The 25,848-nt window shown below is 43.2% G+C and overlaps 1 protein-coding gene across 3 annotated transcripts in view; it reads left to right on the top strand.

Annotated features, from left to right (window-relative positions):
* sh3pxd2b (SH3 and PX domains 2B) overlaps nt 1–24,764 on the top strand; it is a 39,501-nt gene extending 14,737 nt beyond the window's left edge. The window contains exons 4-15 of one of the 3 annotated variants that reach the window (XM_084372875.1): nt 5,393–5,469; nt 10,655–10,746; nt 14,897–14,922; nt 15,334–15,369; nt 17,105–17,236; nt 17,707–17,808; nt 19,681–19,764; nt 20,524–20,641; nt 20,816–21,015; nt 21,155–21,201; nt 21,316–21,441; nt 21,525–24,764. In XM_084372875.1, coding sequence (XP_084229001.1) covers nt 5,393–5,469; nt 10,655–10,746; nt 14,897–14,922; nt 15,334–15,369; nt 17,105–17,236; nt 17,707–17,808; nt 19,681–19,764; nt 20,524–20,641; nt 20,816–21,015; nt 21,155–21,201; nt 21,316–21,441; nt 21,525–23,018 — 2,534 coding nt within the window. In that variant the 3' untranslated portion in view covers nt 23,019–24,764. The remainder of the gene's footprint in view (nt 1–5,392; nt 5,470–10,654; nt 10,747–14,896; nt 14,923–15,333; nt 15,370–17,104; nt 17,237–17,706; nt 17,809–19,680; nt 19,765–20,523; nt 20,642–20,815; nt 21,016–21,154; nt 21,202–21,315; nt 21,442–21,524) is intronic. The other 2 variants (XM_084372877.1, XM_084372876.1) reach the window with 2 other exon arrangements.
* The last annotated feature ends 1,084 nt before the right edge of the window (nt 24,765–25,848 follow it).

Raw genomic sequence — 25,848 nt, 5'->3', positions numbered from 1 at the left:
AAAATTAAACACATCAGCGTTGGAGCCTTTGGGTGAAACATTAAACACCTACCTGATCATAAAATAAAAAGGTTATAATGCGTGCCATTCATTATGAGCTGTTTTCGTGGCTCAGCCACATGATTGTCCTGGCTGAATCATCATCTTATGTAAAACCTGACTGGCCAAAATGATGCTCTCTTCTTTTCAGTTTCCAGTACTTTCCCACAAGCACAATGGCAACGAAGTTTGTTTGGAATATGGGCTCTGGGTGTGTGACCAACTTTTGAAACAGTTTGAGATTTAGATCTTGCTGAAAGTAATCCTTTATGAGAGTCGGGAAGAAAGCCTCACCCTAAGACCCCACCCACATCTCCCCTACCAAGCTTGGGACGAGTGGGGGATAGGATTTTTTTTTTCTCTTTCCGTGGCCTCGCAGGTCTGGAACTCATTGAGAGAATACACACACAAAAGCACACGCACACTCGGGCTGTTTGATGAACTCTGAGTAGGAGGAGGGGAAGGGGGAAGAGAGATAGAAAAACACTGCTTTTCATACTATCCCTGCATAAAGTCACACTGATGGATACTATTACAAATCCTCATCTATCTACACTCTGTCTGCTTCTTCCTGTTTTTAACATTTCACCCTGAAATTCTAGATTTTCTCTAAGATTTTTGTCTTCTTCCCATCAAGGATCTTAGCTTTTTCTTCCTGTCCTCAAATGAAGCTCTGGGTGTTTGATAGAGACTTCCTCTGGTTCTCTGTTTGAGAAAATAACCATCGAAATGCCCCAGATGAAGCCACTAAGTCCCCAACGCAGACGCCAATGGTTAAAGAAAGAAAAAGAATTGGACTCTAAATGGCACCCTCTACGAATGCCACTGTGGAACTGTTTGCTTTTGTGGCACAATGGCGTTAGCAAACATTTGCTCAGCGCCTGCATAATTTGAGGTTTAAGAGAATGACCATTACTAGTCCTAGATCCTGGATCAGGTCATACACCTCTCTGAGATGGATCCTAAGCTAACATTTGCCTGATTTGCAGAAGAATTTTCCTGTCAGCCAAGGAAAAAAAAAAGACTCGCCTCACAGAGCAGAAGTCTGGACTGTGGGCTGAGGCCATCATAACAAGACACGGAAGTGGTTTTCCCTACTTGGTTTGGTTTGTTCAAGGCCCCGAGCTGTTTTTACTTATTTGGTATCTCCACATCAGCAAAGTGGCTTGTCTGCATGTGTGTGTATTAGTGCAGAATTTGTGCTGCATCTTTGCCAGGTGTGCACACCAAAAGCTTGGCCAAAAGACGTTCAACCTTTGAAGTTCCAACAATTCCAAATCTTAGCCATTTAAATCCAACCCTTAATCTTTTTTTTATACAGAAGGTGCACTCTTTTGCTATCTCAAGATTGTGTACAGAGTACCTGTAGGCCATCTGTCTTCTCAGTACCTCTTACGGCGCTTTTCCTTTGATATGTTCGTACATGACATTTAGATAGAAGTGATAAACTTGATCCGTTTCCTCCAGAGCCCTGAGCGATGCTTTTCAAGGCAGTGTCAGCAGGTCAGCCTTTGAAAAAAGAGCTGATATGCTTTTGATGAATCATCTGAAGTTGGGGTTGTTAAGCTACGAGTCAAAACCCAAGATGGAATGTGGGTCTGTTTCTTTAGGGCCCCTGCATGATAAAAGAGGTGATACTCCTATGTCAACTTGGATCCCAGAAGTAGGATATGAATTTGTAATAAGGGTTGACTTTCTGCCCTTTTCCTCTTAATGATGGATATCATACATGCTATTTCAGTTACTCTGACTTTCTGGGGATCCCACAGTCCCAGTCGGTCCTGTGTGAAGCACTGAAAATCACAAAATGACCAAATGGTTAGAACGACCTTGTTGCTTATGCCTGATTCATATCACGTTCCTCTCTCGTCTGCAGGGGAAAGCAATCACTGCTCTTGTCTACTTGAATGTGGTGTACCAGTAGCAAACCTGTCTTTTGTTAGCTTATGAAGTTGTGTCTGCCCTTAGTCAGCGTTTTACCCAAGAACGCAGTAATTACAACACACACAGTCAAGTCTCAAGTTTGATAACAAGGCTCAAGTCAAGTTTCAGCTCTTGCAGTAGCAAGTCTTAAGTTATTCAAGAGAAGTTCAAGGCAGTTGTTAAGTTTTGTAACAGCAGGTCTCAAGTCAAGTCTCACAACTTGTCTTGTATTGCCTGAGAGTTGACTTGGGAATTGTCGGTAAAAGACCTGAGAAGTGACTTAAGACTTGCTGTTATAAAACTTGACAGTTGACTTTGATTTGTCTCAATTAATTGAGCATTGTATTGTGACTTACAAGTACAAGACCAAGCCAAGTCCCGTTTCTTAATAGTCAGTTTAAAGTCTTGTAAAAGCAAGTTTTTAAAGCAACGCAAGTGATAGTGATCAGATGTCAAGTCATTCAAGACAAGTCCAAGTCACGCCAAGCCACAACTTAAAGCTACTGTTGATTTTTGAGTCTTAGGGCACACTCACACCTGGCCCAGTTGCTCCGTACCATGCCAAAACAGGATTGTCCCTCCTCCCCAGTCCCCCTGCTGGCCTACACTCACATTGCCCCAGCTCCAAATGGGCCTGAGCATGGTTACCTCTTGTACATATGTGTCCACGTTGCATACCCGTGCTTGTGCTCGTGCATGAGCAACCGTACCATGCCGAAGCACACCTCTTCAAACCATGCCAGAGCCAAGCAAGTGTTTGACACGCGCTTGGGCACGGTACGGATTGCCCAGTGTGAGTGCGCCCTTATTCCCAACTCATCAAATACTGACGCTTTGGGATTGTAGGTTGGGTCGGCCACCATCCAGAGGCGCCAGAGACTTAAAAATCAACTATCTTACCAAAACTTAAATGTTTCTGTCAAGTCTTTAGGACGTCAGGTATCCGTGCAATCAACAGTGCACAACTCAAGTCTTTAAGATTTAAGTCTGACCAGAGTCCATGTTTTAAGTCTACAGTTTGGTGTTATGTAAAGGTTTTAGCTACTCAAAAATCCTCAAAAGAGCCAAAGTAGGGTGAAAAAACAGGAGGAATTCATGTGTGCTGAGCCCAGTGATTAAGAGGTGAGCACTGAGAACAGCTTTCTGTGTGTGAGGTGTGTAACAAGGACTCTCTGTGTTCCCATCTCTATCTGTCTCTGCTCGCCATCTACCTCCCGCACTCTCCCCAGGAAACAAAAGTTGTTTGATACCCCTGGTCAAAGCTGGCTCTGAGATTTGCCATAAAGTCTACCCTGCCTCAGCCGTGGCTCAAAGGCTGCAGCATTTCTCCCCCCTCTTCCTCCTCCCTTCCCTAAACAAGCCGGCTGCACCCATGAGCTGCCGTGCATACAGAGTGGGCAGTGTTGAGTCAGTGCTTCTCTCCTGACCCCTGAGAGCTTTGGAAAAACGTCAAGAAAGCTCTCTGTTTGAGGAGTGACGAGGGGTGGAGAGGAAGAAACAGACTGAGGGAGGGAGGAGGAGGAGGAGGAGGAGGAGAAGGAGATGTACGTATCCAGGGGTTGACTTTCAAATCTCTTTAGTTTTCCAGACGATGTGTCCTTTTGGCTGCTTTGGCAAGATATTGCCAAAACCATAAAGACTTGGAATGTTTTCTCTCATTCTTCATCTAGTTAATCCTTTATCTGATATCATTCCTTGTGTATCACTATGCTGTTCTCTTCTGCACACATGTGGTGAGAATGAGGGCTCATCAGACCATGCACACTTTTTTCCTACGTCCTTCATTCTTTTGTTGTTGCTGGATGTGGAAGAGTTAGAAATGTCATCATCTACGTAAATGTGAGCAGCTCTGTGGAGGCTGTAAGGCTTGTTGTGACAAATTGTAATCTGGATGATAGTTTTTGAGCCTTAGTGTAAGTGTTAAAGAGGTGTTGGCAGAGTTAAAGGTATCTGATAATCTTTAACCTTGGTGATGTTAGCTGCCCATCCAATAGTTTGACTTTTCACTCCAAAAATCTCAAGACTGCTGATGTTGGGATATTTCACCATCTAAGTGGAAATCGTATCTATTCAACCTCTGAGGACCTTGAATATCTGTTCCAAATGTCATGGGAATCCATCCAGTAGTTGTCAACACGCTCCACTTAAATTCACACCTGATGAAAAGTCAGGACGTCACCGAAGTTGGTAGGATTCATCCCCTGGGAACCACGAATGTCTGTTGTCGAGATAATTACTCTAGCTTCCCTCTCTAATGGTATTTTTATAAAGAGAAAGTGAAACTATAAAGCGAAAGTTTGTGAACATGTGTTGTTTCTCTTCGTCTTTTCTTTTGTTTTTGTCACGCACTCAAGTAACTAGTACAGTAGGTTGCTGCGGTTCGATAGAGTGCAGAGGTGGATTGTTGGTGGTTGTGGTTCTTGTGTAAGATGTGAGAAATCTGAGGTATTTTGAGCTCTTTCCCTTGATGTATCTTTATATTCTCCAGTCTTTATCACAAGATCAGCAGAAACACAACACATAAGTATTCTTATTCAGACGCTGATGATCACAAGCAGCCATCGATAAGCCAACACTCACTCACACAAACAGAACAAACGATTGTGGTTTTAAGCTGCTTTCAGTTAAGGAAGTACATTTTTAGTAACATGGAAAACATGGAGGAGCTGTAGGGGGTGATCCCCTGTGAGATGTGAGATAGATTCATGTTTCAGCAAGTCTGCTTTAGATACACTCTAACCTCTTGATGGGGCTGATTCAGTGACTTTTTCAAAACATGTCCCCTTTTCGTGTTCGGGCTCTCGTTTCAGCCTTGACTTCCTGCCCGGTTGATATGTTTGCATTAGAGCGGTCTCGCTGAATTTATTGGAGAAACTTCAGCAGCTAAAACAAGGAGAAAATAAATGCTGGCTCTGAAAGTTTCGACATACCGCGAAGTTAGAAGAGTGTTTTAAGAGGCCTATTTGTAGCCGTTTCTTGTTATTGTTATGGCGACCCGGTGCGTCTGTGCCTGGGGTTATTTTTTGCCAGGAGATAAGAGCAGTGAAGGAGCATTTAAGCTGTCATGCAGACATAATTTGCTTTCCCAAAATCATTTATTCATGACTCGGAAAGGCCAGCTATTCACCTAGCTCCTTACCCACCTTATTGTGCTGTCAGAGTTATTGATGGCTTGACTGTATTGTGTCTGCATGCTAATTCCCGAACAACGTTTTTGTGTTAGCCACTGTGTCCTTATTGTCCTTCAGTGGACCCCTTACTTTTTAAGGTTAATTTTGATATTGCGTCAACCAAATGGAAAAAAGCAATTCAGTGTTTGTTTTTTTATTTGATGACATTGCTTTTATGTGCATAACAGACACAAATAATGACTGAAAATAATGAGTTTGGCTTTTATGATTCTGAGTCTGTTTTTCCTGCTTTGTTCCAGGGAAAATCCTGTTTAGGAGGAGCCATATCAGAGATGTGGCCATGAAAAGGCTAAGGCCCATCAACGAGTACTGCAGGGTGAGTATATTGACCAATGCATCCCCGGAGATCTGCTGTGGTCGTATGTTTTTGTGGTTCGGGAAAGCTACACTGACCTCTGAGCTTTTACATCTTCAGCACAGTGAGCTGAAATCAAAGCAGAAAGTACAGTGGGTTGGTGGGAAAGGAAAACAAGTATCCCACCCACGTTGTATGAACTTCGTCATGAACAGGGAAATGGAAAATAATCGTTTCATGCCCTCTGTGTGTGCACGAGCAGCACGAGTCGCTGTTTCTTTCAGAACGTGTAGGATTACGCTGAGCTACCTGACCATCTAATTTCTGTCTTGTGATTTTTCTTGTCACAACATGTCTGTGTGTCCTCAATTTGTAAGTCATTCCCTTCATTTGTTAGCTATTCCAGACACACAGACACTGTAGTTGTTAAAAATCCAAACACACGGTTATATTCATTAAAGTTAAGCACGTGGGCAAACTCCAAGATTTCCATAAAGGCTGTATTTATGGGCTGTTCCTGCAACAGCTGTATGCCATTGCCCTTCTAAACTGACACTGTCTGGTTTGTGCCATGCTAAACTCCCCGGAGCCAAGCCTTGGTGACAGAAGGTGTCGACCCTGCTGAGGTGTCCTAAAAGCTCCCCAGGTGCTCTGCAGCTGACTGTGAGCTCGCTGCTAAAGGAGTCAAACTAAAGGAGAATTTCTCTCAAGGGATCAATAGTGCATGAGGAAGAAAATCTGTTTCTGTGCAGCCAAATGCGAAGATGTCACTGTATCTCCCAAATGTACAGTAAACCACAGTGATCCCTGCGGACAAGAGAATTTATTAATGTACTTTATGCTGTTGAGTTGCTGTCAGCGGCAGAAGAAAAACACAATGGACTCCCAGTTTCTTTTTGAGTGTAACAGCATGTCGTAATCTGCTTGTGGTGTCTAGTAAACCGTTATGAAATACAGCAGCTCTTTCCACTTAAGGCAGATAATGTAAAACCTGTGCATTATTCAGCCCATTACATGGCTTTTTACCAAAGAGATTAATCACTCGGCCTGGAGAAAGGGGTGAAAAAATGTAACTGTACATTCTGAGTCTCCCGTGTAGCAGAACTGCAACCATAAAACTGCCAATAGCTAGCGACTAATTGCAACAATTTGACAGAAATGTAACCCCAGCAACCTCCGTGAGCACATTGTGATTGATGCTCAGCGTCTTAGCAACAAGAAGAAGAACATTTTGCACCCTTGAAGTAAATTCAGCGTAATGTTTTATAAAAACAAAAATCAATTTTTCTAATTTAGGCTGACACTGTTTGTCTGCAGTAACCAGGGAGTGAGTCTGTTTTGCAAACAGGGGTGATTACTGCTTGTGATCAGATGTCTCTAAAGGGATATCTTGCCCACAAGGTCACATGGTTTAGGTGTGAAACAGTGCTCTGGTATTCAGAAATACCAGGCAGGATGAGCTGTTGTTGTATCTCACGTTGTGGTGGTAACTATCAGCAGTGAGTTGTGCCAAAGGCGGAGAGCTCGCTGCTGCTGAGCTTGCTCCAGTCAGCACATCCACAGCCTGTAGGTTGTGTTTTTGTTAAATTTTAAAGGCTTGCCTCAGGGCCTCTAAAACCATACACACCTCCATCTGTGTCTGAGAGAGAGAGAGAGAGAGGGGAAACCTGGGGATGTTTTTACAAGTTACTTCTTGGCCCTTACTCGTTCCTTCTTTTATTATTTTGTCACGGGATCCCTTCTCTTCTCCGTGAAGCATCACCATACAAATTAGTTCCCGATTCTTCCTTTCTGAATGAAAATAACAAACTGCGAGGCTTCGGAGTGAAGAGAAACATGTATGATAAACAATGTTGAGTGCAGGAGGGGCTGGTGACCGTGCAGCTACTCCACCAAGTGTCGTCTGGGGTTAAAGGAATGTACAGCTGGTGTAGGCAACATCTTTAACCACTTATCTGAAAAATAAGTAGTTTATAGAGTTTGGGGGGTTGGAGTTGTTGGTTTCGTGACTGTGGGTGTGGATATTTATGGGGAATAACAGCCACACCAGTGCTGTGCTGCAGGCAGGGTTGTTATTGTGGAAACGTCGGAAAAATTGCATTCACCTGTTGAGGATTGTGGAATCGGCTTCGATGGACATCCATGTTTGGTCAAAGTTATTTAGGATTGAAGGCTGGGGGGTGTTTTCTTCTTAAGATGTTATGTCGTGCAAGAACTTAGTTACAGTTACATGTGAGGATCAAATACCTCAGATTATGTGAGAGCATTATGTACAGTGGAGATGAAAACAATCCTGTAGCGCTGCTAAATTCAGACAGCGATAAGTCACACATCTTGCCAGCCAGCGAGCGAGATGCCATCTCGAACATCAACAGTGTCCGTCTCACATGGCTGATAACGATTCAAAACAACACTCGGCCTTGTGATAGCATCGTGGCAGGTCAGATCTCAGAACGCAGTGTTGGCAGCGCATTCAGGGTATTACAGTAACCGCCGGAACAGATCTGAACTTGACTGTAAGCAAAAACAAAGTGGCATTTTTATCCGCCCCCGCAGGCAGTCGGGTTGACAAGGTGAGACTTCATGTTTTTCTCGGGGAAGAGCAGAGTCAGCCCTTCTGTTGCACAGCTGAGGCTTTAACCTGACTCATATGGAAATTCCCTGGTTGTAAAGTCTTGTGTTTTTCTTCGAGTCAGGAAACACAGTCGGATTGAAAAGAAAGAAGGGAAAAAAAACATCGGGGATTGTTTGGATAAAGCCAAGTGTGAGACTGCTGAGCTATAATGACACACGGTTGGATGAAATGCATCAGAGTCTGTTTGATTAGAACAAAAGCTGAGGAGAGCAGCCTTTGTTTGATAGCAAACGCTCCTAACAGTCCGTATTCACAGCCCTTTTTCCAAAATGGACAGTTTCTAGTGAATGATGCTCTTTTGAGATGTAACCGACGTAAAAATATGAGATCTTGAAACTTCTTGGTTGTTGCTGTGCACAGATACAATCACTCTGCATTGTACTGTATTGGAATGCACAAGTAGATCTCTCATTTCCATTACCAATTTTTCCTTGGAGGAAGCACACATGTGCACACACTCACACAGACCCACACACACACAAGCAGGCACACACAATTACCTTAATGCTGCCTGCTGTAAAGAACACCCATAAAGTCCATTTGCTGTAATGTACCCTGAGCCTCCCTCCCGTCTGCTCCCTGGGGAGAATTGTAATGAGCGCACGGGCCACGGGCTGACACGAGGGGAGGTATAAATTCAAGGAGACGATGGCCTGTTCCGGATGCACTATGACCTCAGGCGCAGCGCTGCCTCCTGGGCCGCAGGACCAGAGATTGGGAGGAGTCCTCTGGAGGTCGCCAGTAAAAACTTGTAAATCAGCCACTTGGCTTCGGCGTCTCAGGATGTGGACGGAGCTACTGTAAAAAGTGAGGTTTAGAAGGACGTGTTGATGGATAATAATCGAGCGATATTATATGTACCATGAATCAACAAACATGTAAGTAGGCGCACATGCAAAACACAAGTTATACTCATAGTTCATGGCGGCAGTCCCACTCGCCTGCAACACAGGCTGTTGGCATGAACTTACTCGCCCCATCATACTTATGACCATGTGGCACATGGGACAAGGGCACCTTGGCGGGTCTTTGGCTCCCATTCCATGCCCGTCAGCCCTGACGTTATATCAGTGTGTGTCAGAGAGTGCGAGAGGTAGACAGAGACTCTGCTCCCTTAAAGGACTGAACTGAAACACTTAGGAGTATTAAAATCAGAGGTAGAGGCCAGCAGAGGAAGCTTGATGGATGGCATTGAGCTTTGCCTGCCAGCGTGAGGAGAAGGAATGGCCCAGCTCTCCGAGCCGAAAAGAGAGATAGTCACCACGGGGTCGTTAGCGTCCGTTATTCTGTCTTCTGGTTCGGGGCATCAAGCCGTTGAGGTGATTATCTGTTTCAACCAGTCCACTAAAGGGCAGCGGCGAAAGGGTAGAAGAAGCAGATAAAACAGACTCAGGAGAGAACAAAAAGAGACAGAGACTGTGATAACATGACTAGCAGTGTGTGCGAGGGAGAGGTCACACCAATAAAGACACAGACGACTGTGGCTGTTTGTCTTTCATCTCCGGCAGTGTTGTCAGGACTCATCTCTCTGCTGCCACTGATCCTCCACAGAGGCAGAAGATTAGGGAGGAAGGTAGGCGAGACGGATCAATGAACTGAGCTGAGAACCAGCTGGTGTGACTGAAGAACGCTGCAAAAGGAGAACCGTAAACGACTAATTTTACTCGTGCGCTTTTGTTCGGAACCTGTTGAGGTTTTCGCTCTTCATGATTGAAATTGAAGAGCAGCGGATAATACAATTACTAGTCAAGCCGAGTCTTAATTTATTCATGAATGAAAACGACTCGCATTGGCCAAAGTGCTGTACAGACAGTAGGTGGCTGAAAACACAAATACAAGAAACACAGACGTAAACATTGGGTACACAGCTCACAGACACAAATACACAACATGTACGCAAAGGCACAGGTCAGAAAGGAGCCTCGAACACGAGGGAACAACAGTGAGTTTTGAGCCTGGACCATAAAGAGTCAATGGAGGGGGCGGATCTGATCTGATCATAGATAATAGTGGCTCGTACACAGAAACACAAACAGAGTCAGGACAAACAGGAGCGACGGCGCTGCCATTGTGCCCGAATGTCTCGTTCTTGACTATCAATAGTAGAAACAAGATAAAATGTGAGAAACTAGAGAGCACTTACGATAGCAGTCTTCAGGAAAGTGAAACAAGTCCAGTCGCCTACGATACAGCACTTAGAATTACCGTGACCTGGATGACTGAGAACCTTCATCAACATGTTTGTAATTAACCAGAAATCCAGAGAACGTGTGTGACCAAAAACATCACCTCTCTGTGAGAAAGGAAAGACAGCTGTGAACTGTATAACCTCCATGAGGGACGATCGTCCACAGGTAGTTGAGTTCAATTGTCAGGAAAAACGTCTGACAAATAAACATCAGAGAACAAGTTGCTTCATGCCTCCCTTCCATACTGTATGCGGTAATTGCTTGTTTTTGGAGACTCAGACACACAATCAACACCATAATTAACCTCCGGGTGACTCCTGTGTGTACTGAAGTGATTATGTGTGATGACCTTGGGTTTCCTGTTATCGTTTTGTGTCTGCAGGCCCTCATTCAGCTGCCGGTCTACATCTCCCAGTGTGAGGAGGTCCGAGTGTTTTTTGAGACCAGACCTGAAGACCTCAACCCACCCAAGGAGTAAGTACCCTTCACACACAACAACCGTCATTGTTCTCCTGACTAATGTCATGTCCTGTCAAGTCCTGCCAGAATCTTCCCCCCAGTCTGACGGTAATGAACATTCATTACACCCACCCTGGGTATGATTTCATCGTGTCGCACTACCTCATGTCGGATTTTTTACGCATAAATACACATGATAGGTCCTTTTCTAAATGCTGAGTTAGCATTTAGGCATGTAGCTGCAGCTCAGTTCAGCCACCGGGCTCCATGGCTGTTGCGAAAGCGTGCAGACCTGCTCTGATGTCTCTTGTAAATCTCACTCGACACATTAGCCTCATATCCAGCGCTGACAGACGCAACGTGCCAAACTTCAGCAGGAAACGAATGCCAGCGTCCAGCACACACATAAGTTCACACGGTCCTTAGTTACAGATTTGTTGTTATTAAGTTTACCAGCACCTTCAGGCCAGCGGAGGTTACGAGCGGCTGGTTTCATAGAGACCGTAATATGGGGCTCGCATTTTGACCCTGGAGATGGTTTTTACACCAACAGCTGTCAGCTGACGTATTAGTTTTTACCACTCTGTCATCACATACTGATGTGTGGCAACGGGCGTTGAGAGGTTTCCTCAGTCGGCAGGAAATTGAGTTGATAAGTCCTGTGATATATGCTGGGAGTGCATGCAGGGACAGTATTAAGCCAGAACATAGAGAGTGGGTTTTTTTCAGCTGGTTGCCAAAACTGGGTCACAGAAGCCAGACTGTTTCCAGTTCCTTCACAACAAGGGCTGCCATTATTCTCCAAATCCACACTTTGGTTTGACTCTTGGTTTTAAGGTCATGATTCGATTCAGCACCTACGGCTATGACATTGTTAGACTATTGCATCTGGATTTGTAAAGATCAGCAGATCTTAAAAAGATTATTTTACAACAACAGCTTGACTTCAATCTGGTGACTTTTTGAACAGTAGGCAGGTTTACACTTTATTTACCAAATTTAAAGTTCCAGAGTCAAACAAAAAATTCTACCTTTTTGGAAATTAACAATAAACAAAAGATAGAAATTTCAGAAACTGTGGGTGGCGCCAAATCACACAAAATGGCAATTTCTACATAATACTGCTTTAATTAATTGATTGTTTTCTGAGATTCCCCTCAAGCTGTCCCATCAGTATTCAAAACTTGGGACATCAGTATGCATGCTGCCACTTTCAAATACACACGGTTTACTTACTGTCAGTATAGATGCACTGCATGCTCAAAAACGTGGTCAGAACTAGTACAGGTCCATACAACAGCATCCAATTTGGTCACAGCTTAAGATTTCTCACTCTTGCACTTGTCTCAGCAGGTGTTGGTGTGCTTTTAATGTATCCCAATCACCCCCCCTAATGCTGTAGCTCCTGATGCATTTGAGCCAGAAGCCACTCTGTGTAGATTTTTCTGATTACAGCATTTTTTAACATGTTTTTTCTGCTGGTACTAAAAGGACAGTCCCCGCCACAATCAGTCCAGACTGTGTTCGTTACAACCCTTCATTCACTGTACCTGGGTCAGTACGCACCTGCTGTCTAACACAGTGTTTTGATACCGCAGCAAGAATGCCACATCGTGGCTTTAAGTTCAATAAACTTCTTCGCTTGCAAAATTCAGCAAAAACACATCATGCGGTGTAACGCAGCACAGCGGTGACATTCACATTCTTGGTATTCAGCTACTGTCCATCAGGAGTGACTTACACTGAGCGAGCAGCTGGGGGTTCTCGCTTCAAGGACAATTAACAGAGCACATTGCTGTTACGGGGATTGAGTATGAGACGGGTACTTGCAGCAGGGTGCCATGTTGCCATCTATAATGTGGATGGATTTAATGTCACTTTGAAGTGTGCTGTTGGTGGTTTACAGAGTTTGCCTGTGATAATATAATCAGATTTTTGTGACGTGTCACTCAGCGGAGATGCCTCCCTCATCCCAACACTTTTACTACTGTGATAACCCCTCTGCAACTCTCCCATAAAAACAAACCTCCTCACATCTGTGCGCGATCAATATACACGATATATGGACACATACACATTTTGTATTCTGTCCTCCCTCAGAGGAGGTTGCCAAGGACACATACCTCCTCACTCCTCATACAAAACCCCAAGCATGTGTTGGGCGAGGCTGGAAAGAGACGGAGCATTTACTCAAGGCGGATGAATAAAGGAAAGACCTTGGTTTGTCTTTATTGAAATTGGATTACTGCTTTCTGCCAGTGCAGCCTGTTGTTTGGCTGACTGACAACAGGGCTGCTGTACAGACACAGCAGCCGGTCACTGGGAGAAGATTTATCACGGCCTATAAATCGCCTGCACTGAGAGGGACATCTTAGACTTTCACCCAAGGAGAAGAAAAAGGAAGGAGAAGCTGAAGAGGAGAGGGAAAGGAGTAGTTCAGGAGGAAGTGGAGCGTCAGAGAGCCAGACAAGACGGGTGAGAAGGGAAGTGAAGGAAAGCGGAAGCGTCCGGGAAAGGGAAGGAAAACGGAAAGTGAGAGACGTCACGAGAGAAGAAAAGAAGGAAGGAGATGAAGCGACGGGCTGAGGTGAAACAAGGACGAGTGTGGATAGAGGGAGAGAGATTATGAGATTATGATTTAATTAATTATCCAAATAAATATTATATGAGTCTTCTGTGGTACGGCGGCTGTTTACTGTAAGGTTTGGTTCCGGGTGTAAAAACTAGATGGCTGTTATTTTAATGGGTCTGCAAGAATCAGAGCCCAAAGTCAATTTATCCCTGTGATATTCTGTAGTCGAAGGTTTGGTACACATCACATCTTCCTCTATATGACCTGGCCATGGCTGCCTGATGTGAAGGTTCAATTTAAAGTTTAAAGCAACCAAGTCAGTGGCGAAGTCCGGTGCACTACATGACCCTGATTTCACCTCAGTTCAAACCAAGGAACAAAAAAAGAAAGCACACACACTACATACCGTACACTCACATCTCTGCTCTATAACAATCCCGAGCAGTGCTTCTTCTTTGGTCGGCCCAGTCAGTGAGCTCTTTTTATAGCACGTTAATGGGCACGCTTATGGCTAAAGATTTATTGAAACTTAAGCCTCCGCAATTAACAGTTCTGCCGATCGAACAAAGCTTTATGTGGCTGAGAGCATTCATGTTGATGCAGGGAAACGAACACGCCGGCAGTTGCCAAGCCAAACGATTGAGATGGAGATGAAAGAGTGAGTTAAGGAGACGTGGACGATGTGAGATGGAAAAAGGGAGGCGGTGGAAGGCCATAAAGTAAGAGAGTAATATTTAGATAACAAAGAGGGAGCAATGGAGAGAGAGACAGAGGGAGGAAAATGCTGAGCATTAGCCGCCATTGACTTTTCAGGGCATCTGGACATTGAATCAGCTCCTGACTGCTGCTGTGGAGTGATGGTCTATTTATCTGGCTAATGTCTAAAGCAGACGCAGCAGATGCAGTATTGAATTTAACATCAGACTAAATTTCAGAGATCGGCTATCTAGAGGCTCTCTATTCACATCAGCCTGCAGCGGCGGGAGAGGCAGAGAGGCGGATCCTTGTCTCATGTGTCTGCAGCGTATTGATGGATCTAACAAAGACTGATAATGTCAGCAATTATTGTTAATTCTCTGCTGGAGTGATCGGTGTAAATGTTGTGCACTGGCATCGTGACAAATTCAGAAGCAAATCAAAACCTGATCGTATTAAATCACTTTAAAGTTTCATTAGTGCGAGTTTGGAAGGCAAGGTAAGATGTAAACAAAAACAGGATGCAATCATTTGCGAACAGTCTTTCAAGGATGACTGTTTCATACCCAGTCATGATACAAACAACTGTTACCAGTTAACCTGTTTACCTGTGGAATGTCCAAACATGTCGCTGTTGATGATGTTAAAAATTCAGTGCATTGTCTTTGTAGTGTTTTCAAATGAATATATGCAAAAAAAGGATTAGCCAGTTATCACATTCTGTTTCATTAATGTTTTATGCAATGCCCTGACTTTTGGGGAAACAGGGTTTTAAGAACTGAAAACATCAATAGTCACAGGGAGATGATGTGTAAATTATTTATAAATATTGATAATTGTTATATCCCTGATTTGATATTTCCTGGTAGTAATGTGATGATTCTGTCTCTCTAACAGGGAACCCATTGGAAAGAAGAAATCGGGTAAGAGCTTCGATTGTGTGTTTGAATCCAAAATGGGGTTTTGAGGCCAGGCTGTGGTGTGTTATTTTGTTTTTTGTTTATTTTTTGGCAAATAAACTTTGCAGAGGAAAAATACAATCTGGTATTTTGTTGTTTTACTGCTTCTCATTATAAGTACAAGTCTTCTAAAGTTCATCTGCAACAGCCTATATAATGAGACACTGTCTCCATCTAGTGGTCACAGTGTTTTATGCAGGTAAAACAATAAAATAAGCATTGATTCAACCAGTCCAGATGTTCTTGTTACAGTTATAAAAGACACATCACTGTTTGTATATTCTCTCTGTCCTCTCCATCCATCTAATATTCTCCAGGTTGCATGTCAAGTCACTGTTTTCAGTTTTCTTCTCCGTTCATTTTCCTTTCCATCAGGGATTGTGGAGAGAGCGACTGGTTTCCTAAAGCGAGGTAGTAAACACTTGCTGTGTGTGTGACCCAGCGGGTTGCTAGCGGCCTGTTCCCCCTCTCCTCCCCTAGGCCTGGGCAGGTGGGATTTGGCTCTGTTGAAGGCTTGGGGCTTGCATTGGTTCCTTTATAGAGAAAGCAGTACATTAAAGCTGTTGATGTGGCTCATGTCTTGGGTGTGTTGCTGTGTGTTGTCGGGACGGAGTAGAAAAGTCACTAGTGGAGTTAGATATAAATGGAAAAAACACAGTATAATTTAAAGGTTAAGCATATTATAAGGAACTTTCATCTAACACTGATGTCTTTTATATAACCTACATAAGCAAATGAGATCAGCAACAAGCTAGTTCTGTGTAATTGGATTCCCCAAACCAAATTAATATCACCAAGCAACCAAATCTGTTAGCTGCAGGCTACATGAAGGCTAACCTTGAGAACATTCTACTTTGTTTCACCAACTTCATATTACAGTTATTACACAGCCACAAGTTCATATATTAAATCATTGCTGTGCATCCTAAAACAGCATCCTAAGGCAGCAGAAACATTACCGCTCTCATCCAGAGGGGGTGCCAGAATCAAAAGACGACAGTTCCTTGTAGCTGCTTTAACCTGTGTTGCTCGAGTTAACTTGCCAGTCCAGCCGCTATTTCGTTTGCTAACCGTGTGCTTAAAATTAGACTTAGTTTTCCAGCAGTTCTGCTTTTGAGAAATGTTTTGAGTTACTTATTTTCAGGATTCTCACTGATCAGATTGAGAGTTTGTTGCAGAACCGTACAGTTACAGTTTTACCACACCTGTACGCCTCAGAACTTTCTAACCCTTTCGTCAGCTGGGACTTTTTTTCCGTCCGCCTGTGTGTTACAAACACGTTTGGTTGAAAATGTGTCCGTCAGCACCTTCAGTGACCTGCATGATGTGGTGGTTTTTAATGTCCCTTCACCATTCATTCACTGGATATGTGCTTTGGTGTGGCATTTTTATATGTAAGATACATTTTATTGTATTTTGTTCTAGATATTTTTCTTTTAGAAGAACATTAATCAACAGTAAAGAGCCGTAGCGCTGCTGGTTGTATTGTGTGGACTTTTCTTGAACTGGCTTGGTTGCTAATATGGGTGGTGGGTCTCCGTGGTGTTGGTTTGCTTCTGTGTGGAAGTCACAGCCGTACTGATGATTGACTTAACCCTTCTACACTTTTTAAAAACCCTGCCTTTCACTCCCATTCTCTAAATCTCCCATCATTCCTCTTGTCAGCTCATTGTTTTCCTCACGCCATCTCTCCAATCACGTCCACTAGCTCCTCTGCTTTATGTCTGGGTAGATCTCCACACTGTAAATAAGCCTCCTCTCACTTTAACGTTAAACCCAAAAGCTTTTGCACAAAAATTTGACCTTGGAATTATAATTGGCATTTCATCATGAAATACTTTTTGGCTTTTTTTTGTAAAGACCATGCTTAAATTGGATTCTCGGTTAAAGTGCCCATACAAGCTGACATTTTAAAAGGTCGTATTCCCTTCAGGCAGAAAGAATATTAAAGGTCAATATCTCTTATTCTAAGTTCAAGGACATTCCTCTACAAATCGCATTAACAAATATTATCACAGAAGCAGAAGGTAAGGAGTGGAGGCTTATTTACATTATTGAGATTTCACCCTTCGCCCGCCTTACAACAGGAGCAGAAAGGAATAAAAAGCTAAACCAGCCTCTGATTTTGATTCGTTCCCCTCATCAGGAGACTCCACCGCGGCAGACCCTCTCCTCCTCGACCAGTATGTGGCAGTCACAGACTACGAGAAGCAGGAGAGCTCTGAGGTCAGCCTGCATGTGGGTCAGGTGGTGGAGGTCATCGAGAAAAATGAGTCTGGTAAGTTCTACAGGGCATTAAAAAAAATCAAAACGTCAGAATAGCTGAAGGTTTTTTTTTTTTTTTTTTACCTGGCTGTTGCGAGAAAGCTTGTGTGTCCATAAAAGAGAAAAAGCAGCAAAATAGAAAGAGACCTAGACCTGAAATATGGTGCTAGACAAAAACATTATAATCGCAGTATTTCCTTTATATTTTCCACACTGGCAGCTATTGTTTGAGCTTTGTCTGGCGCTCTTAACTGGAGAACTGGCCCATCAACCTCTAACATTCACATAACAGTAGTGGATGGAAAATATTAGCATTTTCTTTTTGGCAATTTCCTGAAAGTTTGACTTGTGTGAAAGTATATTTGGATGTTATTTCATTGTTCAGCCTTGTTGAAAGGAATGTGAACTTGTTGAAATGTATTACAGATGTGCGTCATTTTAATTAATTCATGTGAGTGTGTAATTGATATTCTGCTCATTCAGGGTGGTGGTTTGTTAGCTCAGAGGATGCCCAGGGCTGGGTCCCTGCCACCTGCCTTGAGGCGCAAGATGACCCTGATGACTTCACTTTTCCGGGAGAAGAAGGTACGTACAGCTCTGCATCTGGGCGCTGTTGTGTAGATTCAGTATTCCCTCAATGAAAAAGTTGAGAATGTAAAGAGGCCATTTAGCATTTACTCTAAAACCGAGTTATTTATTACCTTTTGGAACAATAACTGTACTTGTTTACAATTTTTCACAAAAATGTTTTCTTCTGTTGTTTTTCTGTTGCCTTCCAAAGTGCAACACACACCACAGGTAGCACCACGTCATCTGGCATCCACCATTTGACTGTTGTGGCTCGCACCAGACACTCCACATACAGTATCTATATATAAATAGAAGAAGCAGTCATGGTTCGGGGGGCAAACGGGACAAAAATGCCGCTTTTCTGGTGATTCCACTGGTGTGTGTTGCCCTTCAGAACAGCAATCCAAATATGTTGAAATATCTGAATTTTAAAGCAAAAAAAATATTAATTTAAGCAAAACATTTAAAGGTGAAACCAAAAAAAACATTAACAAATAGATAAAGACATAAAAATTGAGTTGAGACTCCATAGAAAGGCCTCATGTAGATGATACTGTAATATAATATGTATATACCATACAGCACATCATAGCAGCCCTACTAAGCAGAGAAGTGTACCCAGCAACTATGCAAATTACAGACCATGTTTCTGTCGCTGGCAACCGAAAGAGTGTGTCGTTTAAAAGTGGACATTGAACCGGCTGCCCTGTCTTTGTTGGGCAGGTCACTCCTCAGAGGCCTGGGATTAGAGAGTCATCCACATCTAACACCCACATCCACTGACATCATCACATATGTACAGTATGATACAAAAACAGAAGCAAATGAACTGGCAATGGAGCTAGTACATGATAAAGAATGGTGAAGAATCAGTTTTGCAAGTCTGCGATAATGAGAGTGATTTAATGTAAAAGTCCCAAGGCCTTGCTCAGGATCAACATCACTTAAAAACATAGCAGCCCGCACTACCCCAAAGTCTAAACATATACTGTAGGTGCATGGAAGTGGCTGGAACCGACAAAGAGCTAAACTCCAGCACTTCCAGGAAACAAAAGTCTTTTTATTGTGGGCAAACAAACAAACGTGTTTCAGCACTAAGCCTTCATCAGCGTGATAACACAGAGCACACATGACACTAAATAGGTGAGGAGCCGACAGTCAAAGATGGTAGAATCCATCTGTGAGTCTGTGAGCATGAAACACCTACAAATCTATATATTGCAGATACTTTCAATACAAACAGAAAAAAGACAGTTGTCACAAAAAGTTATAAAAAGGAGAATAATTGTCATCAAACTAATCCACAGATTATCATACGAGCATATACTCACACTGTCTTTCCTCTAATACATTTGTGATAAGAACAGTCAATAAATAGAACAGATAAATAAATATTCTATGGCAAAAAATAGTCTCAGACGAGGACAAATAGCAAGTAGCAAATACCTATAAATTAAATTAGGCGCTTAATGACCGTATGAACACAATTCTATAAAAGGCACAGAATAATGTAGAAAAGTGTAAGAAAATAAAATCAGCATCACCCCACAGACTAATTAACAATATGGTCTACATCCTACTATTAAAAAAAACAAGTTTTATATTAAGCTACCTTCTGTGGCAGTATGATCTTACAGTTGTATCTCCAACACACTGGTGAGGACAGCACATGGAGTTTGAGACCTTAAAGTGTATCGGAGTAAAATCAATAGCATGAATGGAACATGTAACAGTATGATTTAAAATGTGCACGAACCTGGAGGGATGATTTGTCAGTAAATGGGTTGAACAGCACCAATGCTTTCATTCAGGATGTCAAACACCCTCCACATGGCTCATGTAATGTTCACTTCCTATTTTGCCCCACTTACTGTGCTGGGATGTCAGTGCCTCGGAGATTCTGGTCACTGCCAAGGCATATGGGTCGTCGCAGAACTTTAGGGGATCTATTCAGCACAGGCTTTGGGCAAGGTGGAGCGCACGCCTTTTCTTCTCCCCCCTATTCTAAATGTGTGTGTGTGTATGCACACACATGCATACAGACCCGTGAGCATGTTTGTCCATGTGTACGCATGTCATGTTTGTTGCACGAGAGATCCAAGCATGTGAATTAAAACCCTTGCATGCAAAGTGAACTGTGAAGTATATCTGATATAAACTCAATTAAAAATGATATAAAACAATGCATATCATTTCACTTAACCAGCAGTAGGCACTTGGTAGATCTGTGGTTTACATAGAATAACTGTAGTATGTGTTAATATTAGACGTAGCTGCTATAACTCTTGTAGAGTAACAAGTTTGTCCTGTTTGTGGTCAATATTTGTGGAGGATGAATGTGTGTTTTATGTGTTGCACATGTGTGTATCTTACATCTTCTCACTCCACAAGATGCTGCTCAAGCCGTGCCTCATTTCATCAGTTAGCTAATGTAAAACCAAGTCACTCCTGTACCAGTTACAGTATTTCATTCCAAGTCACAAAGGGAGAGTGTCTTCATTTTCATTAAAAGGTTGCAGTCATTTTTCACTGCATACTTTTTTCCCCCCTCGCAGTTTTGCATTTTGCATTTAAGGAAAGTTTTAGATTGCAACTTTAAATATGAAACGCTGCAAGCCATTGTAATGTGAGCGTGCCACTCTGTGCTTTTGTCTCCCGAGCTCCCCACAGTAATCTTCAAGACAGACGCTGTGTTCTTATATTAACAATATTGTCTTTTTACGACTCCAGAGGAGAAGTATTCAGTGATTTACCCGTACTCGGCCAGAGACGAGGATGAGATCGACCTGGAGAGGGGAATGGTTGTGGAGGTGATTCAGAAGAACTTGGAGGGATGGTGGAAGATCAGGTAATCAAATGAATGGCATTAACTGGAAAAGCAAACATCATAAACCAAAGAATGTGTATTAACTAAAGAGAGTATTTCAAAACTTGAATTGACAATCAGATCTTACATAGTCATGATGGAAGAAGTCAGTGTTCTAACCTGAAGCCACCGACTGTACATCTCTCCCCCACTCAGGTACCAGGGACGTGAGGGCTGGGCCCCAGCCTCCTACCTGAAGAAGTGTGACATCCAGAGCCAGAAGCAGTCAGCAGGCGGTGCTGCTCACGCCAGCACCAACGACCTGGACTCTAAACAGAACCAGCAAAACAATGCAGCCAAAGAGAACCGAGACAATGGCCATAAAGAAAACCGACTCTCGTTTTTCTCTGACAAGAGTAAGAAGTGAATTTCAGATGCAGTAAACTGTTGTTTTATCTGTTAACGCTTAATGTTTTTGAAGCTGTCTATCTATAAATTGAAAAAGTGATAAACTCAACAGATTACAGATTACTCCATTGTCCTTTCCTTTCACAGAGGTGGGATTGAGACACAGACCTCCTCCACGCAGAGATCTTACCATCGTAAGAGATCCCATTCAAATCTCCATTTGACAAATAGGGGTTTTTATTGTACTGGAAGATGGCACTTAATTTTTCATCGACTTAACCTTTACGTGTCCCTCTCACGTTCCACAGCCACGTGGTGCAAACCTACCCAAGCCGCCCACTCCTCCTCAGGTTGAGGAAGAGTTCTACACCATAGCAGACTTCCAGACCACCATCCCTGACGGTATCAGCTTCCAAGCTGGAATCAAAGTTGAGGTGGGTCACGCACTTCCTAAAGTTGAATTGAAAAAGAAGAAGAAGACCACAGTGAAATTAATATCTGTCTATTATTTGTCTAGGTGATTGAGAAGAATGCGAGTGGTTGGTGGTACATTCAGATAGATGAAAAAGAGGGCTGGGCCCCCGCCACCTTTATTGACAAGTACAAGAAGACCAGTAACGCCCTGCGACCTAATTTCCTCGCCCCTCTGCCCAATGAGATGGAGAAGCTGAGCCTGGCAGATGGTGGTTCTTCAAATGCTTCAGGCACAGATGATAGCTGGTCCAAGCCTTTACCTGATGAGCCGACAGCAGCCCCAGAGTCCTGTGCCCGGCCTAAGTTGAGAGATTGGAAGTCCGGTCCCAGCAAGGGGGGCTGTGGGCCTTTACCTCCTGCCCCAGCTGCCCCACCAGTCGAGGACAAACCAGCTCTGCCACCTCGGCGGGAGTCCATTAATAAGAGCTTTGAACTGGAGGTAGCAGAGAAACCGAGACCTGATCATTCCAAACCTTTGCCCCCAAAACCACCAGCCCCTGGCGTCATCATGCCAATGGTGCCACCCAAGGCACCCCCCTTCAAACAGGACAAACCACCTGAGACCAAGAAAGAAGACAAGAGCAAACCTCTTCTTCTTCGGAATGAGATGGGTCTTGAATGTGGACACAAGGTCTCTGCCAAAGAGGTGAAGAAGTTCAATCTGAAGCCTGTACCCAAACATCCACCAAAACCCAAACCAGAACCCCCGGAGGAGAAACCAGAGGCAGCTGGTCCTGCAGTGTTCATGAAGCCGAAGCCAGTGATCCGACCTAAACCGGTTCCGGCTGCCAAGCCAGATCCTCCGTCAGAGAAAAAACTGGACATCACCAACCTGAGAAGCAAACTGAGGCCATCAAAACCTGCCGATCTTGAAACCCCAGCATCAGTAAGTAATTCCCAACCCAGTCCCTCTTCCCCCGTCCACATCCCTACTCTCAATAATGGTAAGCACTGTGACGAGCCAAAACTCCCCCCCAAACATATCAATGGTCACAGCCAGGAGAGCTCATCACCCCCTGCGAAACCAGCAGTGCCTCCCCACAAGGAACCCCCTCAGAGACCCCCCGCCATGGCTCCAAGGAGACCTCCTCCTCCAAAGAAGGAGACCCCAGCCAGCCCAACCGAGCAGAAACCTCCACCTTTCCTAAAAGAAATCCAGGATGTTCCCAAGATTCCACCACCGCAACTCAGCAGACCCCCTCCCCCTAAACCCAAAGGGTTCGTAGCGCCACCTCCGAACAAAGAGAAAGAAGAGCCCAAAGTTAATAAATTCCCAATTCCTCCCAAACCCATGTTGAAGAGCGAGAAACCCGGCCCGCCCAAGGACAAGCTTCCACCTTTACTCAAGGAGCCCAGCAAGGATGAGCTGTATCTAGCCGTGGCGGACTTTGAAGGGGACGACAACACGTCCGGCTTCAAGGTGGGCACGGTGTTCGAGGTGCTGGAGAAGAACGGCAGCGGCTGGTGGTTCTGTAAGAATGTACGAGAAGAAGTCGAGGGCTGGATCCCCTCGAATTACCTGAGCAAAAAACCTTAGTGTGAAGGTGCTCTCGAAACCATCGCCATATATATATAAACTAAGGATCTAAATGAACAAAATATCACTACTTTGTAGCTTGTTAGCATTTTTTTTTTATTTATAGGTACCTGTTTTTTAAGTTGACACGTTTTTGTTACGTTTCATTTTGATAAAAAATATTCTACCTAAACTGAACCAGCAATAACACATGGACCCTGTTGGGTCTTGTGATGTTTACTTAGTTTTGTTTTGATCTTAATATTATAAGAACCTCTTAGGTAAAAAACGTTAGATGCTAGAACAGCAGTAAATGTATCTCCACCCATGCCTTCTATGATACGGTGCCTCTATATAATATGCAAAGTGCTTCAGTGCTTAATATACTGTATGCAACTGTAAACGTAGTCCTTGTACTAGTCTTAAACACCTTAAATTAAATCACAGGAGAATACTCTAGATGTTCAAATACAGCCATTCTTTCCCCAGCAGTAGACTAAATAAATCTCTTAGACGAAGACCGCACATGAACTCAGCGGGGGGAGTTCGACGACTATATCTGGGCTTTCAAGTGCTATCAGCAAGAGACGTCTTTGCCAAGTAGAAGTACTGTTTGTTATACTAGAAACACGCGTATTAGTTTTCGTGCCGTTGTAACGCTTTCTTCGTCGACTGCATAATTAACGTTGCAGTGACTTGTAAACAGATGTGCACTTTTTCAGTCATTGCAGACGAGGCAGGTTTAAGGTTTGCACACGCTGAAGGAAGGGGAAGAATGCCACAGTGCATTTTATATATAGTCAGTTTTACTAGCCATGTTTTTTTTTATACTCACTGTAACAAATACTCACCAAGCTGAAAGATCCAAACCGAAAAAAAGGCGAAAGGAAGCTCGAGGTATCTCGCAGCCAAAACTAAGAATTGTGAAATGTGACTCGCAGAGCACGTCTGCGTATCTGTACTACGTGTGCGACGTAAGAAATTGGAGATCTACAGTGATTTGTGCAATGATTTACAGTATTGTGAGTGTACAGTCTGTTCTTAACCGAAGTTTGGTGCTCAAATAACAGCAAAGTGTGACCATTGTATAAAAAAATAATGTTTTACATTAATGCTTGACTGGTCTCAAGCATGGTCAGTATAGCAAATTATTTTTTATTGTACAGAAATGAGAGGCATATCTTAGCTGTTGTCACTTTTCTTTGATGGCCCATGTGTCCTCTGTACTGATGAAGGGATGATCAGAAGAAGAAGAAGAAGAAAAGAGCCAAGAAGGAGAGTGGTTGGATGATTTATGGGGTTTGCTGAATAGAAGGAAATTCAGTTAAAATTAAAAAATAAGTTACTTGAGAAGAGTATGTGAAACAGGCTACACATTTCACAAAAAGTGGTTCACAAACAATTAACAATACATTACTTAAAGTGTGCGTTCACGGTTGTTGATACAAGCAGACAAGGCTTCAAGCTGTAACACTGACTCTGTTCTGCTTCTAGTTGCTATAACGTTATTCAACCTCCCCCTGTTTTATACAGAAATGGCAGTATCCAACTTGAAAAACAAAAAATCTGTTGTTTTAAATGTACCTAAAATTGTGTTGTGAGGTATGTCATGTGGACAGAAGGCCGGAAGGGTACAGTACAGTGCAAGGCAAATGGGTTGATGGTGTCATCATTTCAGTATTGTAATCTTATTTACGTTTTTGCTATGTATTTTTCATTACATCGAGTCTCCTTTTACTTAAGTCAATAAAAGTTTCTGATTTTTCAGCTGTGGTCATCCCGTGTTTGAATTGGTGTTTCACAAAAATCTGAGAAAAAATAGGTATTGCATGTTGTTTTTTAAACAAGTGAAAAACAGGTAAACGTTGTTATACGAGCCCCCTGTTGAGTTGTTGAACACTAGTAGAACTACTGAGCTATTTTTACAAGTGTGTTTGTATCGTGCACAAGCATGCAGGTGGTATTATTCACATCCTCCCATTGTTATCAGGCTTTTCCACTGATCAGCATTTGGTGGGCACAGAGCGACTGCAAAACTTCTCAAAGGAAATACATTCAACTTGATTGTTAGAGCCCCTTTAAGTGTTTCTCACCAAAACAAATTGTGTGTATTCTTGGTTTATGTAACAATTGATAGCACTTAACATGTATTAATCTCGTTTTATTGGCTATATGTGAGCGTGACATGAAAAATGAGACCTTCCCAGTCTCTCTCGGTTACCTACACAAGCCTGTGGACCAGGTATTGAAGTTGTTTAATGCTGCTGGGACTCTCTGTGAAGGACTCGGGTCTGTTTTTTCATGGCAATCCAAAGGATGTGACTTTATGCAGGTTCTCGAGTGGCTCGTCACAGAGCCTCTCTCCGCTCCGCTAACAGAGAGCAACAGTAGCTGACGTTAGTTTAGAAATGGAGTCCGCTGACACAAACTAACGAGTGGCTTCCAGCCCAACACAGAAGCTCCACAGAGCCCCTTTAAGGTAAACATAACCTTCACTTTAATAGTTGATTCATTGACTTCATGCATGTGAAAGTGGTCTCTAGTGTTCCCTGAACTCTGCAGTGTACTTTAGCCTCGTTTTGCTCAGTGTTTTGGGATTTACAGCCTGCAGATTTACTGCAACCTCTGCTACGATCAGTCATGAGAACAAGAACATGATTAAAAATGTCATTTTAGAGCCGGGTGATGAAAAGTGCTCGGATGAAACTTACTTTAATGTTACAGGCGATCCTCGTCTTGCCCTCTAATCCAAGTCCCACTCTTTTGTCTGGGTTGTCCTTCACTTTCAAGTTGAGAAAACTGAAGCGTTCTTTATATTTCGCCACTATGAAACTCATAGTGTGCCAAATTA

Source organism: Pagrus pagrus, assembly GCF_965226575.1.
Source record: "Pagrus pagrus genome assembly, chromosome: 14".
Taxonomy (NCBI): domain Eukaryota; kingdom Metazoa; phylum Chordata; class Actinopteri; order Spariformes; family Sparidae; genus Pagrus; species Pagrus pagrus.
This window is presented reverse-complemented; position numbering and strand designations above follow the sequence as displayed.